Source organism: Musca vetustissima, unplaced genomic scaffold (genome assembly GCF_032173495.1).
Source record: "Musca vetustissima isolate MV318-11 ecotype Yass unplaced genomic scaffold, APGP_CSIRO_Mvet_v1 utg34763, whole genome shotgun sequence".
NCBI lineage: Eukaryota > Metazoa > Arthropoda > Insecta > Diptera > Muscidae > Musca > Musca vetustissima.
Genome location: NW_026879410.1, coordinates 31,876 through 52,244, shown reverse-complemented (window position 1 = coordinate 52,244; position 20,369 = coordinate 31,876). Strand labels below are relative to the sequence as shown.

At 32.9% G+C, this 20,369-nt stretch overlaps 1 protein-coding gene across 1 annotated transcript in view; it reads left to right on the top strand.

The window, feature by feature from the left end:
* The window catches only part of LOC133324309 (uncharacterized), an 85,255-nt gene extending 69,669 nt beyond the window's left edge, over nucleotides 1–15,586 (top strand). Inside the window, exons 12-13 of the mRNA XM_061533155.1 lie at nucleotides 11,617–11,791; nucleotides 15,528–15,586. Of these exons, the coding sequence (XP_061389139.1) occupies nucleotides 11,617–11,791; nucleotides 15,528–15,586 (234 nt within the window). The remainder of the gene's footprint in view (nucleotides 1–11,616; nucleotides 11,792–15,527) is intronic.
* The last annotated feature ends 4,783 nt before the right edge of the window (nucleotides 15,587–20,369 follow it).

Genomic DNA, 20,369 nt, shown 5'->3' with positions numbered 1-20,369 from the left:
TTAGAAATATATCGAAAAATTATTTAGATAAATTATCTAAGAAAAAATTAGGTATATTCTGCCGTTATATACAATATCTATGCTCGTAAGTAAATGAGCATGGATCAAACATGAATTATCTACAGCCTTAGATACATTATTTGTACGACCCAGACATTAGATAAATTATTTTAACTTATCCACGACACTATATTATCATTATCTAAGAATTGAGATAGATTATCGAAGCCATTAAATAAATAAATTGCGGTTTATATATCCAAGTTTTATTTCAGATAAATTATCTACGACCAAAAAAATATATCTTTGAACTTATATACATTATCTATGATCAGAAATAAATGATTTTGGATCTAAAATAAATTATTTGACACCATAGATAAATTTAAGTCTTTAGATTAGTAAGGATTTATTTAAGACCTTAGATAATTTATTTAGGACATTAGAATTTTTTTTTATCTTAGATAATTTATTTAAGTCCTTAGATACTTTTTTTTAAAACTTAGATAATTCATTTAAGACCTCAGATCATTTTTTTAAAGCCTTAGATAATTTATTTAAGGCCTTAGATAATTTATATAAGGCCTTAAACATTTTTTAAACCCTTAGATAAATTATTACTTAGATAATTTATGTTAGACCTTATATAATTTATAAAAGAACTTGGAAAACTTATCTAAGGCCTTAGATAATATTTTAAGACCTTAGATAATTTATCTAAGGCCTTAGATAATTTTTGGAAACTTTAGATAATTTGTTTTAGACTTTAGATATATTTGGTCATAGATAATTTTTGAAAGGTATAAATTATCTAAGGCCTTAAATAAATTATCTAAGGTCTTCAAATATTATCTGAAACCTTAGATAATTTTTTATGACCTTAGATAATTTTTTAAGACCTTAGATAATTTATTTAAGGCCATAGATAAATTGTTAAAACTTAGATTATTTATTTTAGACCTTAGATAGTTTATTTTAGACATTATAGATTTTATTAAAGATCTTGGAAAACTTATCTAAGGCCTTAGATAATATTTTAAGACCTTAGATAATTTATTTAAGGCCTTATATAATTTTTTGGAAACTTTAGATAATTTGTTTTAGATTTTATATATATATATATATATATATATATATTGGTCATAGATAATTTTTGAAAGGAATAAATTATCTAAGACCTTAAATAAATTATCTAAGGTCTTCAAATATTATCTGAAACCTTAGATAATTTTGTAAGACCTTAAATAATTTTTTAACACCTTAGATAATTTTTTGAGACCTTAGATAATTTATTAAGATCTTAGATAATTTATTTGAGGCCATAGATAAATTGTTAAAACTTAGATAATTTATTTTAGACCTTAAAAAATTCATTTTAGACCTTAGATGATTTATTTTAGACCTTAGATAATTTATTTTAGACCTTAGATAATTTATTTTAGACCTTAGATAATTTATTTTAGACCTTAGATAAATTAAAAAACCTTAAATACTTTATTTAAGATCTTAGATACATTAGCTAATACCATTTAAAATTTATCTATGACCATATGTACATTATCTAAGGCTTTATTTACATTATCTGCGGTCATATTTATGGTATCTAAGGCTTGTGCTACATTATCTAGAACCTGATTTACATCATCTATTAGCTATCACATCTATGGGATAAGTCAGATAATTCTAAATTTAGATAAATTACAGTTTAACTAATTCTGTTTTCAATTTATCTATTTTTATCTACGAAATAGATAATTTATCTACATTTAGATAAATTTTTCTTAAGTGAATGGACTATTTTTCCTTTCTTTAAATTTATCTAAGTTTTTTCTTCTCAGATAAATTATATGTGGGAACATATTTTGCCATAGATAATTTATCTAAATTGAGATAAATTAGCTTTCAAGTGAATATTTTGTTTTGCTTAAAAGAAAATATCATTTTTCTTAGCAGGTAAATATTTTTTGTTAAATTTTTATAACTTTTTCAGTTGTAGATAATTTATCTAAGTTTAGATAAATTATTGATTATGTGTAAAAATAAAATTTCGTTACTTTCAAAATGTGTTATTTTGCTTAGTTGGACTATTAATGATGATAGATAACTTATTCTGCTTCATAGATAATTTATCTATTTTTATCTATGGAATAGATAATTTATCTACATTTAGATAATTTTTTTAATTGGATAGACTATTTTTTAATTTAAATATATCTAATTTCTTCTCAAATAACTTATATGTCATATTTTTGTGGTAGATAATTTATCTAAGTTAAGATAAATTAGTTTTCAAGTGAATAAAATACTTTTCATAGAAGAAAATATTATTTTTCTTAACAGTTACATAGTTTTCGTTAATTTTTTTTTTTTTGATTTTTCAGCGTTAGATAATTTATCTAAATAAAGATAAATTAGTTTTCAGGTGAATAAATTACTTTTCTTTGGAGAAAATATAATTTTACTTAACAGATATATAGTTTTCGTTAATTTTTTGTGATTTTTTAGCGATAGATAATTTATCTAAATTTAGATAAATTGTTGATACCACGGAAAATTTATTTTTCCTTCGATTTGAAAATGTTCCCTGTCCTCCTAATTAAATTATTTATGCCGAAAATTCAATATTTTTTTCTTAGATAATTTATCTATTTCCTTGAAAATCGCCTCCCATTGTTAGAGATTTTTTTTTTTTTTTGAAAAAAATATAAAATTAAGAACATAAACGTATTTATGCTTATTGTGTATTCACTTACATTATGTTAAAAAATAATTCCGAACCCGCACCACCACCAACAACAACAACCTCATTCACACGAACAATTATCAATGTTCCAACATCTCTCTTCTCACCCACCTCCCTCCCATCCTTCTCTGCTTACTTTACCATGTTCCACCTTTTTATCTGAGTGTCCTGGCTGGTTGTGTGAGAGGGGGAGGAGACGGGGAGTTGAGAGGGGGGAGGTGTTGGACTATAAAATAACGAAGATATGATGACTATTGTGTTAAACGTGCCATTATTCAATAGTCCTTGTTGTCCAAGTTCCCCCGGGGGATGGTGGGAGGTAAGGGGCTGTATTTCAATTTCCTACCAGATCGTATCGTAGTCGACTCTTTATATTATGCTCACAAAAATGCTCCGGTACTTTTGTGTACATTACACTGGAGGGTGTTGCAACGCCGCAACGCAGGATAAATGTAGATATGACAATACTTTCCCCCCACCCATCCACCTCCTCTGCCCTTTCTTTCTCCGTTATATATCCCTTGGGTATTTTTAGCTTTATTTTATTCAAATGTGTGCTGAGCGGGTATTTATGCCAGAGCATTTAAGACAAGACCATCTGACAGTTTGTCTGTCTGTCGTTCTGTCAGTCACAATGTCCGGTACGTGAGTGAGTTAGTCTGTCGGCAATTGTTGTGTGCTGTGCCTTCGTGTATGTGTGTGAGTCTGTGTTGGAATAACGGAAATACTGACAACAATGATGAAATTATATTGTTGTTCGACAACAACAACAACAGTAGCTACGTTGTATCCTGACTACAGTTGCAACTTATCCTTGTTGTTGTCGGGCTGCTGCTGTTCTGCTGGTTGGAAAGTTATAACCAGCCATGAGTGGGTACCTTTGAGGGGAGGTGTGTGTGTGCTTGTGCGTTCCTTGGGTTATTGTGGTTGATTTTTTTTGTGTTCTTTCTTAAATCTGTTTTCTTTTTTCCGCAACTTTTCCTTCCTCTTCTTCTTCGTCTTCTTCAGTTCCGTTTCTTTACATATTTTTTGGTTTTTTTTTTAACCTATAAAATGTCCCGTCTTCAGTCAAAAGGAAACAAAAAAATCGCAAGCAAATAATATCACTAGAGAAAATTCCGCTTTCCCTTTTCCCCTTTCCCTTTTCCCCGTTTTTTTCTTTCCCCTTCCTTCTCGTAAAAAATATCCGACCGTCTGTTGATGTTAAATTGTAAACAAAGTACAGGTCGCATTTATCATCCGATTTGGATGAAATTTGGCACAGCTTATTTATTTGGCCCAAGGACGAACCCTATTGAAATTGGGAAAAATCGGTTCAGATTTAGATATAGCTCCCATATATAATTTCGTCCGATTTAAGGTAAATGGTGCACCAAAGTCCCTATATATCTTTAGATTTGCACGAAATTTGGCACAGCGTAGTGAATTAAGTCCAGAACGATGTGTGTTAAGTTTTGTGAAAATCGGTTCAGATTTCGATATAGCTCCAATATATATTTTCGTCCGATTTAAGGAAAATGGTGCGCCGAAGTCCCTAAATATCATTCGATTTGCACGAAATTTGGCACAGCCTACTTAATTGAGGCTAGAAAAAAGTGTGCTAAGTTTCGTGGAAATCGTTTCAGATTTCGATATAGCTCCCATATATATTTTCGTCCGATTTAAGGTAAATTGTGTGCCAAAGACCCTAAATATCATTCGATTTGCACGAAATTTGGCATAGCGTACTGAATTAGGTCTAGAATGGCGTACGTGAAGTTTTGTGAAAATCGGTTTAGATTTCGATATAGCTCCCATATATATTTTCGTCCGATTTAAGGTAAATTGTGTGCCAAAGACCCTTTATATCATTCGATTTGCACGAAATTTGGAACAGCGAACTGAATTAAGTCCAGAATGATGTGTGCTAAGTTTCGTGAAAATCGGTTCAGATTTAGATATAGCTCCCATATATATTTTCGTCCGATTTGAGGTAAATGGTGCACCAAAGTCCCTATATAACTTTCGATATGCACGAAATTTGATATAGCGTATTGAATTAAGTCTGGAATGATGTGTGTTAAGTTTCGTGAAAATCGTTTCAGATTTCGATATAGCTCCCATATATATTTCGTCCGATTTAAGGTAAATCGTGCGTCAAAGACCCTAAATATCATTCGATTTGCACGAAATTTGGCACAGCCTACTAAATTGAGGCTAGAATAAAGTGTGCTAAATTTCATGGAAATCAGTTCAGATTTAGATATAGCTCCCATATATATTTTCATCCGACTTAAGATAAATGGTGCATCAAAGCTCTTATATATCTTTCGATTTGCACGAAATTTGGCACAGCCTACTTAATTGAGGCTAGAAAGAAGTGTGCTAAGTTTCGTGGAAATCGTTTCAGATTTCGATATAGCTCCCATATATAACTATTTCCGATTTAAGGTTAATGGTACACTAAAGTCCCTATATATCTTTCGATTTGCACGAAATTTGGTATAGTGTATTGAATTAAGTCTGGAATGATGTGTGCTAAGTTTCGTGAAAATTGGTTCAGATTTCGATATAGCTCCCATATATATTTTCGTCCGATTTATGGTAAATGGTGCACCAAAATCCCTAAATATCTTTCGATTTGCACGAAATTTGGCATAACGTACTGAATTAGGCCTCGGATGACGTACGTCAAGTTTTGTGAAAATCGTTTCAGATTTCGATATAGCTCCCATATATATTTTGGTCCGATTTATGGTAAATGGTGCTCTAAAGTTTCTATATATCTTTCGATTTGCACGAAATTTGGCACAGACTACTTAATTGAGGCTAGAAAGAAATGTGCTAAGTTTCGTTGAAATCGTTTCAGATTTCGATATAACTCCCATATATAATTTCGTCCGATTTAATGTAAATGGTCCTCCAAAGTCCCTAAATACCATTCGATTTGCACAAAATTTGGCATAGCGTACTGAATTAGGTCTAGAATGTCATACGTGAAGTTTCTTGAAAATCGGCTCAGATTTAGATATAGCTCCCATATATAATTTCGTCCGATTTATTAGAAATGGTTCGTCTTTCGTTCAATTTCATGTCAATGTTCTTTTGAAAAGGCGACATCTGTTAGGAGACTATGTAGAATATACCCAAAGTGGTGAAGGGTATCATATAGTCGGCCCATTCCGAATTTCCTTACTGGTTCTCTTTCACCTTTGCCTCTCGTTAAAAAAATAAATTTTCCATTTTTTTAAATATTTTTTTTCCATTATTTTTCTTTTTCTACTTAAATTATTGTATTTATGTTTCTTTGTATTCGAAACATCATCACGAACCTCTCCCCTCCCTTCTCCCCTTTCATTCGCTGATTTTTGGTGGTTAGACTTTTACTTTGTCAGCATCCTTTCTTTAGACAGAAATAACAAAAAAATCCTGCCAAAAGCTAGGCATATGCCTTTGTATCAACTATGAATGAATATGTAAATGTGTGTGAGTGTGTGTGTAAGTGTGCAACACAGCATACAACACTTAACACTCTTTATGTTAGCCCCCAAAAAGAAATAAAAAATCAGCCATTCCAACACACACCCCTTTAATGGCACAAAACGAACATACACATGCGAACAGCACTTGCCAACTCTAAGAACAGCATGGTGGAACTTTAACCCCAGCACACGATGCATAACACACAACCTTTGGCACCTTGTAACCAAACCCGAACCCCTCCTCCTTTCTCCTCCCTCTCCCCCTGCATTCAAGTCCTCACAAAAACTTAACTTTTTATGCATTCAAACTTTAGCCTCAGTAACAACTCCCCCCCTCCACCGCCTTTCCATCCTAAAATATATATTTTATGGTTTTCGTACATCTTATCCTTACAATTTTCTCCTCCCCTTGCCCTATCTCCCCTTCCCCCACTATCCATAATTTTGCTGCTTCATATAAGTGTTTAACTGTGTAAAATGTCGTGTATCTCCTTCCCTCCCACCAACCTCTTCGGTACGGTTCATATACCACTTGTTTACCTTTTGTAATTTTTTTGTAGTTGTTTTTCTGTGGTCTTTATTATTATGTTGTTGTAGACAAAATTTTTGTTGTTGTTGTTTTTTGTTCATGTTATTGTATCTTGGTTTGTGTTTTTTTTTTGCAACCAACCACTTTTTGCCACCTTTACCACAAAAGTAATGCAAAACTTTTATTACATGTGGGATATATATACAGACAGACACACGCACACATACATACACACACATACACCCTACCCTCAGATTGTGGGGTACAGTTGATTTGTTGATTGATTTCGACAGTTAAATAAATTATCCAGAAGGGTAAAATTAAAATAGATAAATGTTTCACGAGTGTGTTTAGGCTAATAGGGGATTAGATAAATTATCTACGGCTATAGATATTTTTTTCTGGGCCCTCTGAATACCCAAGCATCTCGTGATGTGTAGATGGTTGGACTATCATTAGATAAATTAGATAAATTATCCATAAGGGGGTAGAAATTTAAAAAATAAATTTATCACAACTATGTTTGGGATAAAACGGGAGTAGATAAATTATCCAGGACTATAGATAATTGTGTTTTTCGTTTCTTGGGCCACTGAATACCAAGAAATCTCTTGTTGTGTTTTTGGTTGCAGTATCCTTTTGACAATTAGATAAATTATCCACAAGGGTAGAAATTTAAAAAAGATAAATTTCTCACAGCTGTGTTTAGGCTAATAGGAGATTAGATAAATTATCCAGGACTATAGATAATTGTAGTTATTTTCAGGGGCCTCTGAATACCCAGGGATCTCGTGATGTGTAGATGGTTAAGGTGTCATTTTAACAATTAGATAAATTATCCGCAAGGGCAGAAATTAAAAAAGATACATTTCTCACAACTTTGTTTAGGTTAATAGGGGATTAGATAAATTATCCAGGACTATAGATAATTTTTTCTGGGTAGTCTCTGAATGCTCAGAGATCTCCTGATGTGTTGGTGGTTGCAGTATCATTTTGACAATTAGATAAATTATCCACTAAGGTAGGAATTTAAAAGATAAATTGCTCACAACTGTGTTTAGGCTAGTAGGGGATTAGATAAATTATCCAGGACTGTAGATAATTGATTTTTTTTTCTGGTGCCTCTGAATACCCAGGGATCTTGAGATGTGTAGATGGTTATAGTGTCATTTTGACAATTAGATAAATTAATAAAGGTAGAAATTTAAAAGATAAATTTCTCACAGCTGTGTTTAGGCTAAAATAAGATTAGATAAATTATCCAAGACTATAGATAATTATAATTATTTTCAGGGGCCTCTGAATACCCAGAGATCTCCTGATGTGTTGGTGGTTGCAGTATCATTTCGACAATAGATAAATTATCCATAAGGTTAAATAAGTGGAAATTTTAAGAAAAAAAAAATATTCAGGCCTTTGAATAATTATCTTTCTTCAAAAATAATTTATCTGCATTGTGCATTCTCATTCATTCTCACTCATTCATTGTGGATATATTTTGCACATCTCTCGGATATATTATCTTCATTGCGGATAAGTTATCTATACCTTGGATTATATTATTTTTCATTGTGGATACAATTTTTTCTACTTTATTTTTATTGCGGATAATTAATCTACGCCTTTGAATATTTATCTTCTATAAAAATAATTTATCCGTATAATGGATAAATCTATTTTTTATTGTGGATGCGTTTTTTCATTTCGGATAAGTTATTTCCATTGTGGATAAATTATCTATGTCTTGGATAATAGTATTTTCATTGTAGATACATTTTTTGTCGCTTCGGATATTTTTTCTATATTTATTTTTGTCAGATATTTCTTTTCTCACTTCAGACAAATAATTTTTCTAATGCGGATAATTTATCTACGCCTTCGAATATTTATTTTCTTCAAAAATAATTTATCTGCATCACGGATAATTTTAATTTTCATTTAGGATACGTTTTTATAATTTCGGATAAGTTATCTCCATATAATATTATAATATTAGTTTTATCATTTCCGATAATTAATTTTTTTTAATGCGTAAAATTTATCTACGGCTTCGACTATTAATCTTCTTCAAAAATAATTTATCTGCATCACGGATAATTTTATTTTTCATTTTGAATGCGTTTTTATAATTTCGGATAACTTATCTCCATAGCGGATAAATTATCTATGTCTCGGATAATATTATTTTCCATTGTAAACTAATTTTTTCTCACTTCGGATGTTTTATCTCATTTCAGTTAATTTATTTGTTTTTGCGGATTTGTTTGCGTTGTGGATAAGTTATCTACGTCTCAGATAATATTATTTTTCATTGTAAATGCATTTTTTCTCGCTTTGGATAATTTGTCTTTATTATGGATAATCTATCATCGCCTTTGAATATTTATCTTCTTCAAAAATATTTTATCCACGTCTCGGATAATATTATTTTTCATTGTGGATATATTTTGCACATTTCGGATAAGTTATCTCCATTAGCCATACCTTGAATAATATTATTATTTATTGTAGAGACATTTTGTTGTCACTTCTGATACTTTATCTCGATTTCGGATAATTTATTCGCGCCTTCGAAATTTATCTTTATAATAAATACTTTATCCGCAACATGAAAAATATTAATTTTCATTTTGAATACAATTTTCTCATTTCGGATAAGTTATCTTCATTGCGGATAAATTATCTATGTCTCGGATAATATTATTTTCGATTGTGATTACATTTTTTCTTACTTCAGATATTCCGCATCATGAAAAATATTTTTTATTTTGAATACATTTTTTTCATTTTGGATAAGTTATCTGCATTGCGTATAAATTATCTATGTCTCGGATAATATTATTTTTCATTGTGGATACATTTTCCCATTTCTAATAAGTTATCTCCCTTACGAATATTTTTTTCTAATTGCGGAGAATTGATCCAAGACTTCGGATAATTTTTTTTTTCACATCGGTGAATTATTATTTATCCGCTCCACCTTGGCGAATAAAATGTCCCGTCATTAATTGCGAATAAATAAATATTGCCTACTTTTAGGCTAACTGCGGACCCTTCGTATAACTTTTTTCATTGCGATGAAAATGTATCCCCACATCTGTGTATGATTTTTTTACATTACAAATATTTTTTCTAATTGCGGATAGTTTATCTACAACTTCGAATAACCTTATTTCCTCCTCGGTGAATTATTTTCCCTCCTCATGGAATAAAATGTCCCCCTTATTAACTGTGAATAAAAGAAGTATTGCCTACTTTTGGGCAAATCGAAACTTCCTATAATTTTGTCCATTCAAAAAAAAAAAAAAAATTATTTGTGGATAACTTATCTACAACTTCGGATAACCTTATTTCATTCTCGGTGAATTATTTTCCACCTCATTGAATAAAATTTCCCCTTATTAATTGCGAATAAATAAATATTGCCTACTTTTAGGGTAACCGGACCCTTCGTATAACTTTTTTCGTTGCGAAAAAATGTATCCCGCATCTATGGATAATTTTTTTTTCATTACAAATATTTGTTTCTAATTGCGGATAATTTATCTACAACTTCGGATAACCTTATTTCCTCCTCGGTGAATTATTTTCCACCTCATGGAATAAAATGTCCCCCTTATTAATTGTGAATAAAAAAAGTATTGCCTACTTTTGGGCAAACCGAACCTTCGTATAATTTTGTTCATTGCATTTTTTTTTATTTGTGGATAATTTATCTGCAACTACAGATAACATTTTTCCTCCTCAGTGAATTATTTTCCACCTCGTGGAATAAAATTTCCCTCCATTAATTGCGAATAAAAAAAGGATTGCCTATTTTTGGGCAAACCAGACCCTTCGTATAAATTGTATCCCCACATCTGTGTATTTTTTTACATTACGAATATTTTTCTAATTGCATTAAAAAGCATTGCATATTTTTGGGCAAATCGAATTTTCGTATAATTTTTCATTGCGAAAAAATTTATTCTTATTTTCGGATAATTTTTTCCATAACTAATATTTTTTTTTTAATTGCGGATAATGTTTTTTCCCCTCGATGAATTTTTTCCCTTCTCATCGAATAAAATTTCCCCCTCATTAATATATTGCCTACTTTAAGGCAAACCTAAGCTTCGTATAATTTTGTCCATCACGAGAAAATGCATCTCCGCATCTGTTAATGAATTTTTTCCCCTTACGAATATTTTTTCTAATTGCGGATAATTTATCTACAAGCTTTAGACTAGATTTTTTCCCCTCGTTGAATTTTTTTCTATCTCATCGGAGAAAACTTTTAGACAAACCGAACCCTTCGTATATATTTTTTTTATTATATCTGCGGTTAATTTTCCCCCCTTTCTTATTGCGGATAATTTATCTACAACTTTAGATAACATTTTTTTTTATTATTTTCCCTTCTCATCGAATAAATTTTCCCTCCATTAATTGCGATTGAAAAAAGTATTGCCTACTTTTAGGCAAAACCTACAAATTTCTTATTTTTCCGTGTCACCCTATACTAGACCAAAATAAAATCCTATTTTTTGCCAAAAAAAAACCTACAACTGACTGTCGTTATGCCATGTCTCACCATCACCACTTCGACCAACAACAACAACACCAATAACAACCCATAACAGCAGCATTTTAACGCCATACACCATAAATAAATGTTTATATCCTCTGTGTGTGTTTTTTTTTCCTGAAGTTGTTGTTGTTGGCTTGAGGTTTATTTTTATTGTTATTGTATTTGTTGTTGTTGTTGCTGTTTTTTGCTATTCACACGAACTCTGAGTTCTTCTTGTCGCCTGCGGTTCTGTGTGTGCTTTCAAATGGTTGTGGTGTTTTTTCGTTTTCGTTTTTCTTCTTCAATTTTTAGTGGCTTGCAGCAATAACAGCAGCCACAACAACAACAACAACTGCTGCAGAACTACTACCGACAAGAGGAGCTGCAGCAGCATGGCCATTGTTGTTATTTCTATCGCATTACAGTTATATTATCCTTCTTATTGCCACACTTTTGGCGCACACGCACGCACACACAGAGACTACTCTCGTCACCATCCAGCGAACGAGGTTCGTCTCTCCTCTGTCATGCCTCCCATGTCCTGGCCTTGCTTTGCTGTACAATTCAACAATAAAATTTTTCGCACACATACACTCTCATTCACACACACACTCACACACTTGTATTCACAATGTGTTTAACACTTGCACACGTACACACACACACACACAAACCCAGTGGAGACTGTGTGTTGATTTTTTGTTTCTGCTGGATGCTCATGGCTCCATTTGATGTGGATGTGGAGCCACCACATCCACAGATCTTGATCCTATGTGTGTTGGTGTGTGTGTGTGCGTGCGTGCCTGTGTGTGGTGTTGCATTGGTGAGGGGGGATCCTGTGGCAAAACTTATAGCTTCAGTCAAGCGAACATTTGTCGTCATATTAACATGGTTGGTGGCATTTTTGGTTGAATCCATACCAACACAAAATGGAGGGGAGGAGGATCCTCACCTCCCCTCTCTCTCAACTCCTTGGCAATCTTTAATTTGTGCCAAAATAAAATCCTGCCTTTTTTCATTCAATGGGAGTGTGTCGGTATGTGTGCTCGCCTTGTTTAGGATGCCTCCTCTTGCTGTGGTGGTGATGGTAACCATAACAGTGTCTGTGTGTGTGTGTGTGTGGATGTGTTTACCCGCCTCTGTATTTGTTTGCAGGATATTTGTATAACTACAACACTTTAGGAGAGAACTATACAGTTTAGTCCCCGTGTGTATATGGGCTTTGGATATCCCTTTCTATACATCCCGATCCCCTTCCTCCCCAATTACTGTTTATTTTCCACTTTAGATGCAGTATTTCGAGTTGAGTTCAGTTGTTGTTTTTGTTGTTGTTATTATTATTGTTGTAAATTTGTGGTAAATGAACACAAGTGGTACACAACAGACGGCTACAGCAGATTTTTTTGGACAAGGTAGGTAGTAGTTATAGTCCTCTGGTGGTAGCAGTACCTAGTATAGGAGGATTTTATGAACGCGATGTGAAAATTCTCCTGAGGCAGGGAGGGAGTCATACAAACGGAACGATAGGGAATTGTGGTGGCGGTTAGAAGGAGAAGAGGATGAATGGAAGCAGAACAGTGGAATTGTGAATAAAAAATAGTGAAATTTTGTGGTTAATATTTTCTTACTATGACAATAGTATAATTTATTCACCACTGTGAAAATATATTCACCACACACACGAAAAACGTTTCCAAAAGGTATTTACACCTTTTGGAAAGGTTTTTCGTGTGTGGTGAATATATTTTCACAGTGGTGAATATATTATTCACTGAGGTGAATACATTTTTTAAATGTGGAAGATACTTATTTTCAGATTTTGCATATATTTTTCGTTTGTGGTGTATATATTTTCACAGTGGTGAATATATTTTTTTTCATGTGGTACTTTTTTCTGGATTTACCATATTTTTAAGGTGGTGAATTTAGTTTTGTTATTAGGTGCAAACAATTTCACTGTTGTAGGTATATTCACCACAGTGGTGAATAATTTTTTTACGAAGGTAACACACATTTTTCCCACATTGAGTACTTTTTGACTTCCATACATTTATTTTCAGCTGAAAATTTTAGACTGGTGAATAATTTTTAGAGTGTGGTGAATATATCTCTGTGGTGAATTTTGTAAACTCTTGTAAATAATTTTTTTCTCGGATTTACAATATTTTTCTGTAATATGCTGAATAAACTATACACCACTATGGCATTTGCATCCAGTGTGGTGAATAGTTTTTTCACGTTAGAATTTCAAATGTGGTAAATACATATTCATTTCATGTTTTTCGTCTGTGGTGAATATTTTTTCGCAGTGGTGGTAAATAATTTATATTTTATTGATGATATTTTTAATGTGTTGAATCTATTTTTTTGTTTGGTGAAAACAATTTCACTGTTGTGAGAATGTTCCCCTAAGTGGTGAATATTTTTTACGAAGGTAACACACATTTTGCTCTTGTTGAATATTTTTTTACGTCCATACATTTTTTTCAGCTGAAAATTTTAGACTGGTGAATAGTTTTTATAGTGTGGTGAATACGTTTTTCACAGTGGTGGAATTTTTTAATTCTTATAAATTCATTTTTTTATACTTTTTTCTGGATTGACGATATTTTTGAGGCTTTTGCATATATTTTTCGCGCGTGGTGAATATATTTTCACAGTGGTGAATATATTATCCTCTGTGGTGAACATATTTTTTTAAATACATTTATTTTCAGCTGAAAATTTTAGACTGGTGAATAGTTTTTAGAGTGTGGTGAATAAATTTTTTAATGTGGTGAATTTTTTTAACTCTTGTAAATATTTTTTTTTTACTTTTTTTCTGGATTGACGATATTTTTAACGCTTTTGGATAAATTTTTCGCCTGTGGTGAATATATTATCACAGTGGTGAATATATTTTTTAAATGTGATAAATATTTTTTACTGTATTCGAGATATTTTTTAAGTGGTGAATTTATTTTTTTTGTCTGGTGAATATAATTACACAGCTGTGGGTATATTCACCTCAGTGGTGAACATTTTTTAGGAAGTAACAAACATTTTTGACACGTTGAAAATTTTTTTGTGCTATATATTTATTTTCAGCTGACAATTTTAGACTGGCGAATAATTATTTTATAGTGTGGTGAATATATTTTTCTCTGTGGTGAAATTTTTAACTCTTATAAATTTATTATTTTTACTTTTTTCTGTGTAAACGATATTTTTAAGATGTTGAGTTAATTTTTTTTGTCTGGTGAATAGAATTTCACTATTGTGAGAATTTTCCCCTAAGTGGTGAATAATTTTTTAACGAAGGTAACATACATTTTTCTCGTGTTGAATATATTTTTAGGTCCACACATTTATTTTCAGCTGAAAATTTTAGACTGGTGAATAATTTTTATAGTGTGGTGAAAACAATTTTCCATTCTGTGGTGAATAAATTTAGCAATGTGGTGTATTAATTTGTCACTATTGTGTGTCCTTTTTCCTGATTTAAATCAAATTTTCTTGAATTTTAATTATTTTTCCATCATTGAAAATATATTGTTGGGTGTGGTGAATTGGTTTTTTAGTTGTGGTGAATACATTTTAAAATAGGGTGTATATAAATTATATCTGAGATAAAAAATAATTTTTTGAGTGTGGTGAATAAATTTTTTGCATTTATCCAAGTGGTGAATATATATTTTTTAATTTATTTACATATTTTTTAGCTATTTTGGATGAATATTTAATGATCTTAACAAAAGGGAAATTTATTTCACAGTGGTGAATTTTTTTTGAAAACTTTCAATGTGGTGAATATTTTTTTAATTTTTTATAATATTTTTTAAATGATAAAAATGTGTTGTTGCGTTGAATATAAATCATACTGTGGTGTTTATTTATATTTTCATTGGAAAATATATTTTTTTCGAAGGTGGTGAATTTATTTTTAAATATTACTCCAGTGGTGAAAAAATATTCCTCGTGTGTTGAAAAAATAAATATTCTCGTCGTGTGCTGCATAAATTATCCCTGCTTCGGTAAATAACTTATCAATCAATTGTCCTCTAAATTCTTATCTAGCATTTGCCACTGTATCCTCACTCTCGCCCTCCAGCTTTCCCCCTCTCATCCCCTCAATAGATTTCCCACTTATTTTGCAATGCCATTGTTATCCTGGCCAATATTATCATACTTTGTGATTTTGTTGTTGTACTTTTTTCATTTATTCCGCTATGATGCGACCTAATCTCTATTTGTGTTAAACAGCAGTGTTCAATATGTCCAATAATGACAAGAATCAGGCAGGAGGAGGAGGAGGTGTACAGTAAAGGCAAAAAGTATCGCTTCAATAGAAATCGCTGGCTACCTTGTACCTTTTGTTCTTTACTTCCGGCTTTAGCCATGGATAATGATGTTGGTAGTCGTCTCATGACTATTAGAGGAGGATGAGATGATGATGGTAGAGGGTTGTAGTGGTGGTTGTCGTGGTCTGGATGGTGTCGATTTGCCTGGCTAAGATTGTTTTTCGCATAAATATCACGCATAACATTCCTTGTAGCACTACTACCTACCTACCAATGATGATGATGATGTTGATTTTCCATGTCCTATGGCGCTTGGTAGGTCGGTTGGCTGACAGGGGCACGGGGAGACTCTATTGGGTTTAGTCAGGAATCTATTGTGTATCATCATGAATACGAATCGATGTTAAGTTGTTCTACCATCCTGCATATTGTTTACTTAAATGCCTGAATTGTTTGGCTGATGCTTAACTTTTTGGGGTATTATAAGGCCATATTTTGAATAACAGCAACAACATTTTCAGCAAACTCTACCCTGCAGTGCTCTCACCCCGACCTTCAATATACCCTACACCATATGGTAGATAGAGCCCGTTATACTTAAGATAGGGCTTTGAAATTTTGCACATATATTACTACTACTTCTAGGATATCTGGGATTGGAAATGGGAACATATCGGTTAAGGATTGGGCATAGCTCCCAAATACCGATACCCTCCAATATTCAGTATTTAGAGGAGTTTGGTTAGGGGTTTTCAACCGAATTGGCTGTAGATTGGTATTTAGGGTTCGCAGTGGGTAGAAAATCAACCTACCAAAAATTACCTGTATATAGCTATTTTTTTTGGGTAGCACCCATACAAAGGTACCTTCCAAAATTCGGTACTTTGAGGATCTTGGATAGAGTTTTCAACAGAATTGGCTGTAATCCGGTAGTTTAGGTTCTGATTCGATAGGAAATGTCCCTACAAAAAATTATCAATATTGGTCTACTTTTTAGAGTAGCCCCCATATAAAGGTACCTTCGAAAATTCGGTATTTTGGGGAGCTTGAGCTCTTTTTTCAATCGAATTGGCTGTAATTTGGTATTTTGTGTCCGCATAGGATCGAAAATCTCCCTACCAAAAATTATCAACTTTGATCAACTTTTAAGGGTAGGCCCCATATAGCGGTGCCCTCAAATATTCCGAATATTGGATACGTTTTTTAAGCGAATTGGCTGTAATTTGGTATTTCGGGTTCTCACGAGGTAGGAATTTTCTATACCAAAAATTGTTAGTATTGGTTCACGTTTTAGGGTAGCCCACTTACAAGGGTTCTTCTCAAATACGCTATTTTGAAGGATCTTGGACAGATTTTTCAACCAAATTGGCTATAATTTGGTATTTTGGGATCGCATATGGTCAGAAACCTCCCTATAAAAAATTATCAATATTGGTCTACTTTTTAGGGTAGACCCCATATAAGGGTACCCCACAAATTTCGATATTTTGGGGATCTTGGAAAGGGGTTTCAACCGAACTGGCTGTAATTCGGTACTTTGGGTTCGAATTAGGTGGAAAATCTCCCCGACAAAAATTATAAGTATTGATCCACTTTTAAGGGTAGCCCCCATGTAAGGTTACCTCCAAATTTCGATATTTTGGGGAGCTTGGATAGAGTTTGCAACCGAATTGGCTGTAATTCGCTATTTTGGGTTCTCATTGGGTAGATAATCTCCACACCAAAAATTGTGAATATTAATCCACTTTTAAGGGTAGTCCCCATATAAGGGTACCTCACAAATTTCGATATTTTGGGAAGCTTGGGCATTTCTTTTCAATTGAATTTGCTGTAATTCGGTATTTTGGGTCCGAATTAGGTGGAAAATCTCCCTGCCAAAAATTATTAATATTGATCTACTTTTTAGGCTAGACCCCATGTAAGGGTACCTCAAAATTTCGATATTTTGGGGATCTTGGACAGAGTTTTCAATCGAAATGGCAGTGTTTCGGTATTTTAGGTTCTCTTTGGGTTGGTAATCTTCCTACCAAAAATTATTAGTATTGGTCTACTTTTAAGTATAGTCCCCATATAAGGGTACCTCACAAATTTCGATATTTTGGGGAGCTTGGATAGAGTTTGCAACCGAATTGGCTGTAAGTCGGTATTTTGGGTTCTTATTGAGTAGGAAATTCTCTTACCAAAAATTATGAATATTGATCCACTTTTAAGGGTAGTTCCCATGTAAGGGTACCCCTCAAATTTCGATATTTTAGGGAGCTTGGACAGAGTTTTCAATCGAAATTGCTGTGTTTCGGTATTTTGGGTTATATTTGGGTAGGCAATCTTCCTACCAAAAATTATGAATATTGTTCCACTTTTAAGGGTAGCCCTCGTGTAAGTGTACCTCACAAATGTCGATATTTAGGGGAGCTTGAGCACTCTATTCAACCGAATTGGCTGTAATTTGGTATTTTGGGTTGTTATTGGGTAGACAATTCTCCTACCAAAAATTATGAATATTGATCCACTTTTAAGGGTAGTTCCCATGTAAGGGTACCTCAAAATTTCGATATTTTTGGGATCTTGGATAGAGTTTTCAACCGAATTGGCTGTAATTCGGTATTTTGGGTTCTCATTGGGTAGAAAATCTTCCTTACAAAAATTATCAATATTGGTCCAGTTTTTTGGGGTGGCCTCCATATGAGGGTATCTCCAAATTTCGATATTTTGGGGATCTTGAACAGAGTATTTAACCGAATTTGCTGCAATTCGGTATTTTGGGTTCTCATGGTGTAGGGAATCTTCCTACCAAAAATTATCAAAATCGGCCCCGTTTTTAGTAGGGTCTCCATACAAGGGTACCTTCCGAATTTCGGAATTTTGGGGATTTTAGCACGTTTTCCAATCAAATGGACTCTAATTTGCTATACCTATGCCATTCCCATAGTCCCCTTTTAAAATTTCCCATCGATTTTAGACATTTTTCAATATTTTCCTCATGTTGAAGGGTATAAGAAGTTCGTCCTGACCGAACTTTACGAAGTTTTTCTTTATTTATTTATAATTTTTTTATATGAGATTGCTGTGTGTGCTTGTGTCCGACCCACCCTTTCTTTCTCTGTTGAGTGTCCGTCCTTGTTGCCTTGAAGTTAAGTGTATTGTTTAACTTTAAAAACCCCAAAGAAGAAGAACCCTTGTCCTTCCTCTTACCCCCCTCCCGCATAAAACCAATATCTCTCTGCCTTGTCGTAACTCTGTCTCTGCCACAATCCCCAAATAAATGTTTTATGCTTTTTGGCAACATATTTATTTTATAGGTTGGTTAGTTCCCAAAACTGTTTTCCTAGCCAATCCCCCCTCCCCTTTCCTCCTTCAACTTCTTCCCTTCTTCAGTAACCCCTTACCTTGTCGAATTATTCCCCAAAGACAAGTCAATAATAGATAGAAGGTTTACCTAACAACATGTGCTAAACACATATACTACACGTGTGTGTATATGTGTGTTAGAGTGTTTATCTCGGGTGTGTGTGTGTCTGTGTTTGTGTTGGCTTCTTCTTAATCTTTAACATCTTTAAATTTGGATTTTTATATCCTTCACACGCACACACAGACACACTCTCCACTACTTTGCCTGAGAAGGCCTCAAGTAGATCTTCAGTTGGTTGGTTGGTTGCCTTGAATGGTTTTGTTTGTATAGAAGAATATTCACACACACATACACATACTCACACACATCATGCAATGCCTCAGTGGCTGTCATTTTCTTGAACTTTTTGTTCCTCTTCATCTACTTCTCCTCCGTCTTCTCAGCAAACTTTTAGCAGATTTTTATTTACAAAGGACTTCATGAGCAGAGTGTACATGTGTGTGTGAGTGTGTGTGTGATGTGTGTGCACCACTGAGTGTTTATATTTATATATTTGTTTGTAGTATTTTGTTTATTTATATTTACTTTGTCATGTTTGCAGTTTATTTGCATGTTGATTTTACCGTTTTTCCTCTCCCTTCAAACTCTCATGGTAAATATTCCCCTCTCTCTCAATCTCTCGTTGAGGTCTCTTCTCGTAGTCGTCGTCTTGTTGATTTTGGCGCAGAAAATTTAAATATGTATTAGTTGAAAATTACTGTCAACTTTTCATTACCACTCCCCCCTCTCCTCCCCTCCCCTTCCCTCTCCTCTTCCTTTTGAAAAGTAAACGAAAAAGGATTTTTATGATAACTCATCACACACATTCACACACCCTCAGAGACATAGACACAACCACACACTCACATGACTGCATTTTATAAACAGCTGAGTGTCAGCTGAGCTCTTTACAATTTTCAATAAAAACAATGGCATACATTTAGGCGCAGGAGAATAATTAAACATAAAATGTTTTATGGGAGAGATTTACTGAAGGATAGGAAATATTATTTCCAAAGATTGAAATAGAGAGAGAGAGAGGTAACAAGGAAAAGAGAGAGAATGTTCTCGATACCTCTCCTAAATGTACGATCAGTTTCTAAAGGTATGCAGAGTTGGTTATTTGTATGGAATTTGTGAACATATTTTGGTATAGGAAATAAAATAAAAAAATGGTGCATAAATTTAGGCGCTCATAATATTTAAATCGTAGAAATACACAAAATTTCCATGGCATTATTTTTTTGCTATGAATTATTTGTAATTACAAATATAGACTACTTTTTTGGGAGAATTTTATTTTGTTTATAAAAAATGGTGCATACATTTAGGCGCTCATAATATTTAAATCATAGAAATACACAAAATTTCCCAGGCATTATTTTTTTTTTTTTGCTATGAATTATTCATAATTACAAA